Below are 15,223 nucleotides of genomic sequence, written 5' to 3' on the forward strand. Positions count from 1 at the left end.
TTTTTGTGAAGAATAAGTATTAAAATTTGTGAAATTTTTTTCCTCTAGTGAGATAGTCAAAATTTTTCTCCTTTCTTCCATTGATGTGATGAATTACATTGATTAATTTCCTAATATTAAAACAACCTTGTATTCGTAGAATAAAAAACCCTACTTGACTGTGATATGTTATCCTTTTTTTATTGACAGACTGAATTTGCTAATATTTTGTTAAGGGCTTTTGCATCTATGTTTACTAGAGATGGTGATCTGTGATTTTATTTTCTTATAATGTTCAACTTCATTCATATTTAAAGAAATTTAAATTAAAACTACACTGAGGTACCATTTCTAACTTATCTAAATAGTAAAAATTTTAAAGTGCTATAAAACACTCTATTAGTGAGGCTTTGAGAAAGCAGGTAGGTACTCATACATTGCTGGTGGGACTGCAGAATGGTACAAGCCTTATGGAGGGGAATTTTACAATATCTAACAAAATTAAAGGTACATGTACCTCTTGACCCAGCAATCTCATGTCTAGGAATTTACCCTGAAGGTACACTTTTAACAGTAAGAAAATACATATGCACAAGGATATTCACAACAGCATGTTTGTAATTGCAAAATACTAGAAACAACCCAAATGCCCATACATAGGGCAGTGGTTGAATATCTGTGGTACATCTACACAGTGAAGATGTAGCTGTAAAAAAGTAAAATTTAAAAATAGGAGCAAAATATTTATGATCTGTTTTCCAAAATATATTGTTAAGTAAACAAAGCAAAATACAAAAGAGTATGCATAATAAATATACATATATTTTTCTAAGAAGGAGAAATTTTAAAATATACATGATTATAATAATTTACAAAAAAAGAAACCAAGTTATGATAAACTGCAGACTAATCAAATTGCTTACATACAGGAGTAGATAGATGGCAATGGGCTGGAAAGGAGATAAAGTGCTGAGCTGGAGTTGGAATGACCTTAATGGTAGTATTGGTAGTGTAATACTTCTCTGAGTATACTTCTTTGTATAGTTATAACTTTTAGACTTTTAGAACCATATTAATGTTTTATATACTCAAAAAAAGAAAAATAAATCAGCAAGGAAGTTGGCTGGGAGCCTAACATGCAATACAAACAGACACAAATTAACCTGTGTTTTAAATGAATAATAATTGGGGCCATGGGGTGGGGGATGGGAGGGAGGACAAGCCCAAGCAACTTTTTTTTTACTTCTTATTTTTAAATAATTATAGATTCACAGGAAGTTGCAAAAACTAGTACAGAGGGGTCCTGTATACCCTTCACCCTCTTTCCCTTAGCGATTACATCTTGCATAACTATAACAGTATCACAAAAAGGAAATTGATGTTGGTATAATCCACAGAACATATTCAGATTTCATCCATTTCACCTAGATTGCACTCATTTGAGGGTAGTTCTATGTAATTTTATCACATTTGTAGCTTCATATAACCACCAGCACAATCAAGGTATATGGAACTGTTCCATCACCACAAAGATCCCTTGTACTACCGTTTTTAGGGTAACTATTCATCTTCTCCAACCCCTGGAAACCACTAGTCTGTCCAAGTAAGATAAAACACAGTATCTGGACTAAACGCCCTCAGGCTAAAGACAAAATGAAGTGTAAATAAATATTAAATTCTAGTTAGTAAATTTCTTTTTCACAGAAAGTATGAGTTAACAATTCAAAAACTGTCTTATGTGTATTCTAGGATTAAACAAATAAATGTATTGTGGATAATGAGAGCCAAGTTTCTCACTGTCAGAGAAGAGAGTAACACATATGAAAAGGGGAAAGGATAGAAGGAACCCTGTGGTGCTGGATTGGAATTGGAGGTATCAACATGAACTTGTGGTTTCTAATAAATATAGATAGATATAGGAATAAATGTAGATGTGTGAGTGTGTTTTATATATATATATAGTGTGTGTGTGTGTGTGTGTGTGTGTGTTAATTCATATGTCTGTTTCCTACCTTTACCGACTGAGAGAGCATAGAAACAATTACACCCTAGTAGCAATGAGCACACCTAGTACTCAGATCTTTGTTTCTAAATACTAGTTTATACTAAAAGGAACCAGAGTTCTTTAAGGAAATGACTAATTCCAGAGCTGAGGTAAAGAAAAGTATAAAATGAGCCTAGAACATCTTGTTCCAGAAAGTGAGGAAATGTTCAAGGAATGTTCAGAACATGTCAAAAGAAGCTTAAAGGGCTTCCACTGACTAAATCTGGGATAATTTGAGTATCAAATAAATATCAACAGTAAAACATTATAAACTGTTGTATAAAATAAGAATCCATGATTCTAATACTGATAGGAAGGAAGAAAATGGACTCTCTTCCTTACATTAGAAAGCCAGCTAATAAATATAAGAAGAAATGATGAATTAGGGGAAAAAATGCCATTTGGCAACCATCATAATAAGAGTTAATTCAGGTATGAGTGTGTACTAAAATTGTGAAAGTTTGTGGAGTACCAAGATATTTGCATAATCTCAAAGTATGTTCTCATGAGATATTAATTATGAAGTGAAAAATAATAACTTTACTGTGGAGATACTACCATAGTCAAGTGATCAAAATTAACACCAGCAATGGGACAAATTGACATCATATGCCCCTTGATATGATACACACAACATTTTTGCAGTCCTCTTGCCAAAAAATGCATAACCTCAATCAAATCATGGGAAAATATCAGAGAAATCCCAAATGAGAAACATTCTATGAAAAAAACTGACCTGCACTTTTCCAAAATGTCAATGTCATGAAAGACAAAGCAAGATTGAGGAACTGTTCCAGATCAAAGGACATTAAAAAACAGGCAACTGAAAGCAATGCATAATCTGGGATTTTCTTTTGCTATTAATAGCATCATTAAGACAATGAAAAAATCTGATTAAAGTCTATGGTTAATATAATAGTATTGCATTATGATTAATTTTCTGATTTTTTTTTATCATTGTACGTGGTTATCTTAGAGAATGTCCTTGTTTTTAGGAATTATACACTGCAAGTATTTAGGGATAAATGGGCATCATGTCTGCAACTTACTATCAAATAGTTTAGAGGAAAAAAATAGAAAGACAGAGTTAGTAAGAAGGATAAAGAAGATATGGTAAATGTTTAGCACTTGGGGAACCTGAATGAAAAGTACTAAGGGTATTTGGGAATTATTTGTACTATTCTTGCAACTCTTCTCTGAGTATAACAAAAAGTTTTTAAAAAAAAGTATATTTATTGTAAACAGCATATAGTCAGATTTGCTTTTTTAGGCAGCTGACAGTCCCTGCCTTTTAACTAGAGTTATTTATTCCATTTACATTTAATTTAATTATTGGTTTTACATCTTTCATCTTACTGTTTGTTTCCTATTTGTCCCTTTTGTTCTTTGTTCATTTTTACCTCCTTTTCTGCCTTCTTTTGGATTAATTATTTCCTATTATTCCATTTTATCTTTCCTAAGGCTTTTTAACTTTTTTAAATTAAAATTTTATTTTGACATAGTTGTAGATTCTTATGCAGTTGTAAGGAATAATACAGAGAGATCACATGTACTCTTTACACAATTTTGCCCAATGGTAACATATTGCAAAACTTTAGTGCATGTATCACAACCAGGATACCAAGAATGGACTTCCCTGGTGGTGCAGTGGTTAAGAATCCACCTGCCAATGCAGGGGACACAGGTTCGAACCCCGGTCCAGGAAGATCCTACATGCCGCAGAGAAACTAAGCCCGTGAGCTTCAACTACTGAGCCTGCACTCTAGAGTCCGTAAGCCACAACTACTGAGCCCGCGTGCCGCAACTGCTGAGGCCTGCGTGCCTAGAGCCCATGCTCCACAATGAGAGAGGCCACCGCAATAAGAAGCCCGTGCACCGCAACAAAGAGTAGCCCCCACTCACAGCAAATAGAGAAAGCCCGCGTGCAGCAACGAAGACCCAATGCAGCCAAAAATAAAAATAAATAAAATAAATTTTTTTTTAATTTTAAAAAATAAAAACAAAGAATGATAGAAGCCAAGATAGAGAACATTTCCATAACCATAAGGATTATTCATTTTGCCCTTTTATAACTATACCCTCCCACCGCCACCCCTTCTTAACCCTTGGCAACTACTAGTCTATTTTTCATTTTTATAGTTTTGTCATTTCAAGATATTGTATAAGTGGAATCATACAGTATGTAACCTTTGGGGATTGGCTTTTTCACTTAGCATAAGTCTCTGGAGATCCATTCAGGTTGTATCTATCAATAGTTGATTATTTTTTATTGGTGAATAGTATTCCATAGTGTGGGTGTACCTTTGATTTTTTTTTTTTTAACCATTTACCCCCTGAAGGATATCTGTCTTCTTTCCAGTTTGGGGCTATTATGAATAAAACTTCTATAAACATTCATGTACAAATTTTTTAATAAATGTAAGTCTTCATTTCTATGGAATAAATGCCAAGGAGTACAATTTTTGCATTATATAGTAGTTACTTATTTAATTTTTTAAAGAAACTGCCAAACTGTTTTCTTGAGTGGCTGTACGGTTTTACATTCCCCCCAGCAGTATATGAGTGATCCAGTTTCTCTGCATCCTGGCCAGCATTTGGTGGTGTTACTGTTTTTTATTTTAGCCATTCTGATAGGTGTGTGGTGGATTCTCATTGTGATTTTCATCTTCATTTCTCTGATGGCTAATGAAGTTGAACATGTTTTCATGTGCTTAATACCATCTGTATAACATCTTCACTAAAATATTTTTTTCTTATGTTCTAAATAGATTGTTTGCTTTTTTACTGAGTTTGTTTTATTTTTTAATAGATCGTTATTGGAATATAATTACTTCACAATACTGTGTTAGTTTCTGTTGCACAATGAAGTGAATAGCCATATGCATACACATGTCCCCATATCCCCTCCCTCTTGAGCCTCCCTCCCATCTCCCCTCTAGGTCATCGTAAAGCACCGAGACTATCTCCCTGTGCTATGCTGCTGCTTCCCACCAGCCAACTATTTTACATTCGGTAGTGTATGTATGTCAATGCTACTCTCACTTCGCCCCAGCTTCGCCCTCCCACCCATGTCCTCAAGTCCATTTTCTATGTCTATCTCTTTATTCCTGCCCTGCAACTAGGTTCATCAGTACCTTTTTTCTTTTAGATTCCATATATATGTGTTAGCATATGGTATTTGTTTTTCTCTTTCTGACTTACTTCACTCTGTATGAGAGACTCTAGGTCCATCCACCTCACTACAAATAACTCAGTTTCGTTTCTTTTTATGGCTGAGTAATATTCCATTGTGTATGTGTGCCACATCTTCCTTACCCATTCATCTGTTGATGGACATTTAGGTTGGTTCTATGTCCTGGCTATTGTAAATAGTGCTGAAATGAACATTGTGGTACATGTCTCTTTTTGAATTATGGTTTTCTCAGGGTATATGCCCAGTAGTGGGATTGCTGGGTCATATGGTAGTTCTATTTTTAGTTTTTTAAGGAACCTCCATACTGTTTTCCATAGTGGTTGTATCAATTTACATTCTCACCAACAGTGCAGGAGGATTCCCTTTTCACCACACCCTTTCCAGCATTTATTGTTTCTAGATTTTTTGATAATGGCCATTCTGACCAGCGTGCGGTGATACCTCATTGTAGTTTTGATTTGCATTTCTCTAATAATTAGTGATGTTGAGCATCTTTTCATGTGCCTCTGGCCATCTGTATGAAATGTCTATTGAGGTCTTCCACCCATTTTTTAACTGGATTGTTTGTTTTTTTTGATATTGAGCTCCATGAGCTATTTGTATATTTTGGAGATTAATCCTTTGTCTGTTGTTTCATTTGCAAATATTATTTTCTCCCATTCTGAGGGTTGTCTTTTTGTCTTGTTTATGGTTTCCTTTGCTGTGCAAAAGCTCTTAAGTTTAAGACCAATTTGTTTATTTTTGTTTTTATTTCCATTACTCTAGGATACGGGTAAAAAAAGATCTTGCTGTGGTTTATGTCAAAGAGTGTTTTTCCTATGTTTTCCTCTAAGAGTTTTATAGTGTCTGGCCTTATGTTTAAGTGTTTAATCCATATGGAGTTTATTTTTGTGTATGGTGTTAGGTAGTGTTCTAATTTCATTCTTTTACACGTAGCTGTCCAGTTTTCCCAGCATCACTTATTGAACAGGATGTCTTTTCTCCATTGTATGTTCTTGCCTCCTTTGTCATACTTAGGTGCCCATATGTGCGTGGGTTTATCTCTGGGCATTCTATCCTGTACCATTGATCTATATTTCTGTTTTTGTGCCAGTACCATACTGTCTTGATTGCTGTAGCTTTGTAGTATAGTTTGAAGTGGGGGAGCCTGATTCCTCCAACTCCATTCTCAAGATTCCTTGGCTATTCAGGGTCTTTTGTGTTTCCATAAGAATTGTAAAATTTTTTGTTCTAATTCTGTGAAGAATGCCATTGGTAGTTTGATAGGGATTGCATTGAATCTGTAGATTGCTTTAGGTAGTATAGTCATTTTCACAATATTGATTCTTCCAATCCAAGAACATGGTATATTTCTCCATCTGTTTATGTCATCTTTGATTTCTTTCATCAGTGTTTTATAGTTTTCTGAGTGCAAGTCTTTCACCTCCTTAGGCAGGTTTATTCCTAGGTATTTTATTCTTTTTGTTGCAATGGTAAATGGGAGTGTTTCCTTAGTTTCTGTTTCTGATTTTTCGTTGTTGGTGTATAGGAATGCCAGAGATTTCTGTGCATTAATTTTGTATCCTGCAACCTTACCAAATTCATTGATTAGTTCTAATAGTTTTCTGGTGGCATCTTTAGGATTTTCTATGTATAGTATCATGTCATTGGCATACAGTGACAGTTTTACTTCTTCTTTTCCAATTTGTATTCTTTTTATTTCTTTTTCTTCTCTGATTGCTGTGGCTAGGACTTCCAAAACTATGTTGAATAAGAGTGGTGAGAGTGGATATCCTTGTCTTGTTCCTGATCTTAGTGGAAATGCTTTCAGTTTTTCACCATTGAGTATGATGCTTGCTGTGGGTTTGTCATATATGGCCTTTATTATGTTGAGGTAGCTTCCCTTTATGCCCATTTTCTGGAGAGTTTTTATCACAAATGGGTGTTGAATTTTGTCAGAAGCTTTTTCTGCATCTATTGAGATGATCATATGGTTTTTATTCCTTAATTTGTTAATGTGGTGTATCATATTGATTGATTTGCGTATATTGAAGAATCCTTGCATCCCTGGGATAAATCCCACTTGATCATGGTGTATGATCCTTAATGTGCTGTTGGATTCTCTTTACTAGTATTTTGTTCAGGATTTTTTTTGGAAGAGTTTGAGAAGGATCAGTGTTAGCTCTTCTCTAAATGTTTGATAGAATTCACCTGTGAAGCCATCTGGTCCTGGACTTTTGTTTGCTGGAAGATTTTTAATTACAGTTTCAATTTCAGTACTTGTGATAGGTCTGTTTATATTTTCTAATTCTTCCTGGTTCAGTCTTGGAAAATTGTACCTTTCCAAGAATTTGTCCATTCCTTTGTGGTTGTCCATTTTATTGGCATATAGTTGTTTGTAGTAGTCTCTTATAATTCTTTGTATTTCTACAATGTCAGTTGTGATTTCTCCTTTTTCATTTCTAATTTTATTGATTTGCGTCCTCTCCCTTTTTTTCTTGATGAGCCTGTCTAAGTGTTTATCAATTTTGTTTATCTTCTCAAAGAACCAGCTTTTAGTTTTATTGAGCTTTGCTATTGTTTTCTTCATTTCTATTTCATTTATTTCTGCTCTCATCTTTATGATTTCTTTCCTTCTACTGACTTCGGGTTTTCTTTGTTCTTCTTTCTCTAGCTGTTTTAAGTGTAGAGTTAGATTGTTTATTTGAGATTTTTCTTGTTTCTTGAAGTGAGATTGTATTGCTATAAACTTCCCTCTTAGGACTGCTTTTGCTGCATTCCATAGGTTTTGGGTTGTCGTATTTTCATTGTCATTTGTTCCTATGTATTTTTTTATTTCTTCTTTGATTTCTTCAGTGATCTCTTGGTTATTTAGTAGTGCACTGTTTAGCCTCCATGTATTTGTGTTTTTTACAGTTTTTTTCCTGTGATTGATTTCCAATCTCATAGCATGTGGTCAGAAAAGATGCTTGATATGATTTCAATTTTCTTAAATTTTCCGAGGCTTGATTTGTGACCCAAGATGTGATCTATCCTGGAGAATGTTCCATGTGCACTTGAGAAGAAAGTGTATTCTGCCACGTTTGGGTGGAATGTTCTATAAATATCAGTTAGATCTATCTGGTCTATTGTGTCATTTAAAGTTTGTGTTTCCTTATTTATTTTCTGTTTGGATGATCTGTCCATTGGTGTAAGTGGGGTGTTAAAGTCCCCTACTATTATTGTGTTACTGTCGATTTCTCCTTTCATGGTTGTTAGCATTTGCCTTATGTATTGAGGTGCTCCTATGCTGGGTGCATAAACATTTATAATTGTTATATCTTCTTCTTGGATTGATCCTTTGATCATTATGTAGTGTCCCTCCTTATCTCTTGTAACAGTCTTTATTTTTAGTCTATTTTATCTGATATGAGTATTGCTACTCCAGCTTTCTTTTGATTTCCATATGCATGGAATATCTTTTTCCATCCCTTCACTTTCAGTCTGTATATGTCCCTAGATGTGAAGTGGGTCTCTTGTAGACAGCATATATATGGGTCTTGTTTTTGTATCCATTCAGCCAGTCTGTGTCTTTTGGTTGGGGCACTTAATCCATTTAATAATCAAGGTCATTGTCGATATATATGTTCCTATTACTATTTTCTTAATTGTTTTGGGTTTGTTTCTGTGGGTCTTTTTCTTTTCTTGTGTTTCCCGCTTAGAGAAGTTTCTTTAGTGTTTGTTGTAAAGCTGGTTTGGTGGTGCTGAATTCTCTTAGCTTTTGCTTGTCTGAAAAGCTTTTGACTTCTCCATCGAATCTGAATGAGATCCTTGCTGGGTAGAGTAATCTTGGTTGTAGGTTTTTCTCTTTCATCACTTTAAGTGTATCCTGCCACTCCCTTCTGGCCTGCAGAGTTTCCGCTGAAAAATCAGCTGATAACCTTATGGGGATTCCTTTGTATGTTATTTTTTGTTTTTCCCTTGCTGCTTTTAATATTTTTCTTTGAATTTAATTTTTGTTAGTTTGAATAATATGTGTTTTGGTGTGTTTTTCCTAGGGTTTATCCTGTATGGGACTCTCTTTGCTTCCTGGACTTAGGTGACTCTTTCCTTTCCCATGTTAGGGAAGTTTTCAACTATAATCTCTTCAAATATTTTCTCAGACCCTTTCTTTTTCTCTTCTTCTTCTGGGACCCCTGTAATCTGAATGTTGGTGTTTTTAGTGCTGTCCCAGAGATCTCTGAGAATGTCTTCAATTCTTTTCATTCTTTTCTCTTTATTCTGCTCCTCGACAGTTATTTCCACCATTTTGTCTTCCAGCTCACTTACTCGTTCTTCTGCCTCAGTTATTCTGTTACTGATTCTTTCTACTGTATTTTTTATTTCAGTTATTCTGTTGTTCATCTCTGTTTGTTCTTTATTTCTTCTAGATCTTTGTTAAACATTTCTTGTATTTTCTCAGTCTGTGCCTCCATTCTATTTCCGAGATTCAGAATCATCATTACTATCATTACTCTGAATTCTTTTTCAGGTAGATTGCCTATTTCCTCTTCATATTTTTGGTCTTGTAGGTTTTTACCTTGCTCCTTCATCTGTGACATATTATTTTGCCATCTCATTTTTCTTTTTTTTATGAGTGGGACTGTGTTTTGTCTTACTGGTTGTTTGGCCTGAGGCTTCCAACACTGGGGTTTGTAGGCTGCTGGGTAGAGCTGGGTCTTGGTGCTGAGATGAGGAACTCCATGAGACCTCACTCCAATGAATATTCCCTGGGGTCTGAGGTTCTCTGTTAGTGCAGTGGTTTGGACTCCGAACTCCCACCACAGGAGCTTCCGCCTTACCCTGGTGGGCTCATGAACCAAGATCCAACAAGCTGCCTGGGGTGGCAAAAAAAAAAATACAGTAACAAAGTAAAAAATAAAATTAGACTAGGAAACTAACAGATATGTTAGGAAGAATATAAAAATTAAAATATAGATGAATCAACAACCAGAAGGTACAACAGTACCACAGTAGTAAAAAAGAGGCGGGAAAAAAAAAGGGGGTGGGGGAGGAGGCCTTGGCTGCGGAGGGCAGGGCCTAAGCAAGGGGGAGGTTTGGGTGGTGGGTGGGGCCAATGCTCAGGACCCACAGGGCTGGAACAGGCCCTGGGCACTGTGGGGGATAGGGCTTAGGCTCAAGGAACAGAAGGGGCCCAGGCGTGCCCGCCACTCCTGGTCTGAGAGAGCAGGGGACCTCACCTGAGAGCCCAGCAGGCCTCCTGGGCTCGAGTGGGTGGGACAAACGCCCTCCTCTCCTCTCCTGCTCCTCCAGTCTGGGAGGGCCCCTCCCCCCTGCCTCTCCTGATCTCCCCGCCTCCCTCCTATGCCCTCAAGGACCTACGCAGCCTGGAGGGGGCTTTGGAGGGCAGGGGACAGGCCTGGGAGCTCAGCAGGCTCCCTGTGCCCGAGTGAGAGGGGCAATCGCCCTCTGCTCCTCCCCCACTCCTCCCAGATGGCTCCTCCCAACTGCCTCTCCTGATCTCCCCGCCTCCCTCCTATGCCCCCAGGACCCACGCAGCCTGGATGGGGCTTTGGAGGGGGGGTACTGGCCTGGGAGCTCAGCAGGCTCCCTGGCCCAAGTGGGCCAGGCAATCGCCCTCCCTCCTCTCCCGCTCTTCCTGGAGAGTCCCTCCTGCCTGCCTCTCCTGATCTCCCTGTCCCCAGGGGTGCCGATCCTGTCTGGCCTCCACTTCTCCTCCCCGGTCAGTCCCCCTACATCCTACGGGTTCACTTTGGGGTTCCTCCCATCTCCTTGGGCATCAGAGTCTCCCACTAGTGGCCGGCAGGCGCCCTAGTTGCAGGGAGATGCTAACTCCACGTCTTCCCACATCTCCATCTTGACTCTGCTCTCCTACTGTTGACTTTTAAGAGTCTGTGTATATTCTAGATACAATCTGTTTTCAGGTCTGTAGTTTGCAAATATTTTCTCCCATTCTGTAGTTTGTCTTTTCATCCTCTTTAACAAGGTCTTTCAAAAAGCAAGTTTTAAATTTTAATGAAGTTCAGCTTATCAGCTTTTTCTTTTATGGAAAATGCTTTTGTGACAAAGATTCCTTAGGATTGTCTGTGTAGACCATCATGTCATCTGCAAATAGGGAAAGTTTTACTTCTTTTTTTTCCAATCAGTATGCCTTTTATTGCCTTACTGCACTGGCTAGAACTTCCAGTACTATGTTGAATAGTAGTGATGAAAGCAGACACCTTTGTTCATGATCTAGGGGAAAGCATTCAGTTCATTAATTATTGATTAATTAAAATATGAGTTCATTAATTATGATGCCAGCTATAGGTTTTTTTGTAGATGTTCATTAATAAGTTGAAGAAGTTCCCTTCTATTCCTAGTTTTCTCAGTTTTTATCATGAGCGGGTATTGAATTTTATCACATGCTTTTTCAGCAAATGTTTTACTTTTTTTTAATGGTTGCTCTTGGAATTACAATATGCATTCTTAACTTACTAGAGTCTGCCTTGAATTAATATTATATCATAACATGTAATGTAAGAACCTTATATCTGTGTATTTCCATTTACCCCACTCCCATCCTCTGTGCTATTGTTGTCATACATTTTACTCCAGGATGGGATCATATTTTTGCTTTAAACATTTAGTTGTTTTTAAAAGAAATTCAGAGATGAGGGGGGGAAAGTCTTTATACTACCTAACTGTGATATTATGACCTATAATAAGAAATATATATATTTGATCTTCATCCTGTTCCTGGCACAGAGCTCTTTTGGAGTTTTTTAAGTGATAAGAGTGATCAAGTTATCTTTGTTATGTTAGTGAGGTGTCTTTCAGAAAGCATTTGGTGACCTAAGGATAGGAGCTGGTTGCCAGGGGAACCATGTAATTAGAGGGTTGGGACTCCAACCCTCCACTCCCAGCCCTCCCCTCACCCCACCCCCACCTCCTGGGAAGGGGCAGGGGCTGGAGGTTGAGTTCAATTACCAATGGCCAATGATTTAATCAGTCATGCCTATCTAATGCAGCTTCCTTGAAAACCCAAAAGGACTGGGTTCAGAGAGCTTCCAGGTTGGTAAACAGGTGGAGATGCCTGTAGAGTGATGTACCCAGAGAGCATGGAAGGGCCTCACCCTTTCCCCATACCTTATGCATCTCTCCCATTTGGCTGTTCTTGAGTTATATCCTTTTATAATAAACTGGTAATCTAGTAAGTAAAGTGTTTCTCTGAGTTCTGTGAGCCACTGTAGCAAATTAATCAAACCCAGGGTGGGGTTCTGGGAACCTTCGATCTATAGCTAGGTGGTTCAGAAGCACACAGGTCAACAACCTGGACTTTCCAATTGGCATCTGAAGAGAGAGTAGGAGGGCAGTCTTGTAGGATTGAGCCCTTAACCTGGGATCTGACACTATGGTAAATAGTGTCAGAATTGAGTTAATTGCTTAGTGGTGCTGAAATAAAACACACGTCAGATCCACATAGCTACCATTTTGGGTGTTCTTTCTTTCTTTAAGATCCAAGTTCCATTTGGTATCGTTTCTCTTCCACCTAAAGAACTTAACTTCTTTTAACATTTTTTGTAGTGCAGGTCTACCGTAATGAATTCTCTCAGCTTTTGTTTATCTGGAAATGTTTTTATTTTACCTTCATATATGAATGGTGTTTTTACTTGATATGAGTTCTAGATTGATAGGTATTTTTAATTTATTTTAAAGATGTTCCATTTTCTTCTGGCTTGCTGATGAGAAGTCATTAGAATTTCTTACTTTTGTTCCCTTACATGCCATGTGTCTTTTTTCTCTGGCTGCTTTTTTTTGTTTTCAGCAATTTGATTATTATAACTAGGTGTGGTTTCCTTTATGTTTATCCTGCTTGGGGTTTATTGAGATTCTTGAATCTGTGAGTTGATATTTTTGATCAATTTTTGAAATATCTTGGCCATTATTTTTTATATTTTTTGCCCCAAACTTTCATCTCTGGGAATTCAAGTACATATACATTAAGCTGTGTGACACTGTTCCACAGAACACTGAGGATCTGGTGTTTTCTACTGTTGTTGTTTTGTTTTATTTTATTTTGACTTGTCTTTTTTTTTCTCTTTTTCACTTTGGATAGTCTTCATGCTCCCTGATCTTTTCTTTTGTGGTGCCCAATTGTTGTTAAGCCTATCCAGTGATTTTTTTTTTTCTTCAGATATTGTGTTTTTCAGCTCTAGAGTCTCCATTCGATTCATTGTTATAGTGTCCATTTCTCTTTGCTAAGTGTCCCCATCTAATCACTGATTATATATATCTTGGTTAGTTGGTCGGCTGGTTGGTTGGCTGGTTGGTCGGCTGGTTGGTTGGTTGGTTGGTTGGTTAATTTTGAACATATTTATAATAGCTGTTCTAAAGTCCTTGTCTACTAATTCCAACATCTGTATCAACTCTTAGCCTGTTTCTATGGACATTTTGCTCCTGGTTATGGATCACTTTTCCCTGCTTTTTCCCCGTCTAATAATTTTTTATTGTGTGCTGAACATTATGAACACCACATTGTTGAGAGTCTGAAATTTGCTGACTTCCTTTAAAGAGTATTGAGTTTCATTCTTGCAGACAGTGATTTACTGGCAGATTAGCTTTCTCCTTTTAAGGCTTGCTTCTAGGATTTGTAAATCAACCTTTCTTAAGATACTAGTCTTGTAGCTTAGTCTTTCTGGGGTTGTACCTGAATGCCCAACATGTTCAATGAGATCTCTCCTCTAGCTCATTAAAACCCCATGTCTTTCAGCACCGGGCACTCTCCCGAATCCCCAGTCAGCTCATAGCTCCTCACTAGCTGTTCTCTCCCAGGCTTTTGGATCTTCTCTCTGTCCGTGTGCCAAGGGGGGCCCCTTACACATATTTCTTGAGCTCCCTCTTCTCTGACACTGATTCCAGCCACCTCAGCTCTACTGAACTCCAGTCTCTGTTTGCTCTGCCCAATAAGCCCACTGCTTTCTGTTTGGGACCCACGCTTTCCTCTGCCTTAGTTAGAAAGTGCCCCCAGCAAGAAATCTGGGGTAAACGTGGGGTTCACCACCTTTGTTTCCCTTCTCTCAAGAATAATAGTCATTTGTAGTAGCTTGTCCAACGCCTGAAAACAGTTATTTCATATATTTTGTACAGCTTTATAATTATTGATAACAGGAGAGTAAATCCAATACCAGCTATACTTGTTAAGGCTGGATCTGGATGTTAGCCTTCCTCTGTATTTTGTTTTAAAATTTTGAATTTGAATTGCTATAGATAATTGTACCTCCATTTCCTACTATGTCCAATACATTAAAATTACTTTCTTGTCCCTTGGATATTTCTGGGTTTGCCATCTTGGATTATAAAACCAGGACAAATGCAGGCCCTGGAATAAAAATTGGAAGAGAAGATACAGTTTGAAATAAAAAGTTATTAAATAGGAAAACTGTCTTGTGAAAGTAATAGGCCAAATACAGAGTAGAAATTAAACTTTAAAAGAATTGGAGGAATATCTTATAAATGTAATAATTTGGAGTCCTTTGTATTAAAAAAGAAAATTTGTCAGAGGAGGTATAGAATGGTACTTTAAAAAATACACACACACATTAAAGAGATAAAATGGAGCTTCCCTGGTGGCGCAGTGGTTAAGAATCTGCCTGCCAATGCATGGGACACGGGTTCGAGCCCCGGTCCGGGAAGATCCCACATGCCGCAGAGCAACTAAGCCCGTGTGCCACAACTGCTGAGCCTGCATGCCACAACTACTGAAGCCCACGTGCTACAACTACTGAAACCCGCGTGCCTAGAGCCCGTGCTCTGCAGCAAGAGAAGCCACCACGATGAAAAGCCCACGTACCGCAAAGAAGAGTAGCCTATGCTCGCCACAACTAGAGAAAGCTCGCGCGCAGCAATGAAGACCCAACACAACCATAAATAAATAAATAAATATATTTATTTATTTTTTAAAAAAGAGAGAGATAAAATGGATTTTCACAAATATTACAGACTTTTTTAAACTTTTGAATTAAGAAGCAAAGGTTTTAAAGTATTTA

At 37.5% G+C, this 15,223-nt stretch overlaps 1 protein-coding gene across 3 annotated transcripts in view; it reads left to right on the forward strand.

The window, feature by feature from the left end:
* Nucleotides 1-15,223, forward strand: part of SIMC1 (SUMO interacting motifs containing 1) — a 96,134-nt gene that overhangs the window by 72,225 nt on the left and 8,686 nt on the right. The window contains exon 8 of one of the 3 annotated variants that reach the window (XM_061188498.1): nucleotides 1,729-1,852. The exons of the other annotated variants lie outside the window; for them this stretch is intronic. Within the exon in view, the coding sequence (XP_061044481.1) occupies nucleotides 1,729-1,819 (91 nt within the window). The 3' untranslated portion in view covers nucleotides 1,820-1,852. The remainder of the gene's footprint in view (nucleotides 1-1,728; nucleotides 1,853-15,223) is intronic. 3 annotated transcript variants of the gene reach the window in all.

This window comes from Eubalaena glacialis, chromosome 4 (assembly GCF_028564815.1).
Source record: "Eubalaena glacialis isolate mEubGla1 chromosome 4, mEubGla1.1.hap2.+ XY, whole genome shotgun sequence".
Taxonomy (NCBI): Eukaryota; Metazoa; Chordata; class Mammalia; order Artiodactyla; family Balaenidae; genus Eubalaena; species Eubalaena glacialis.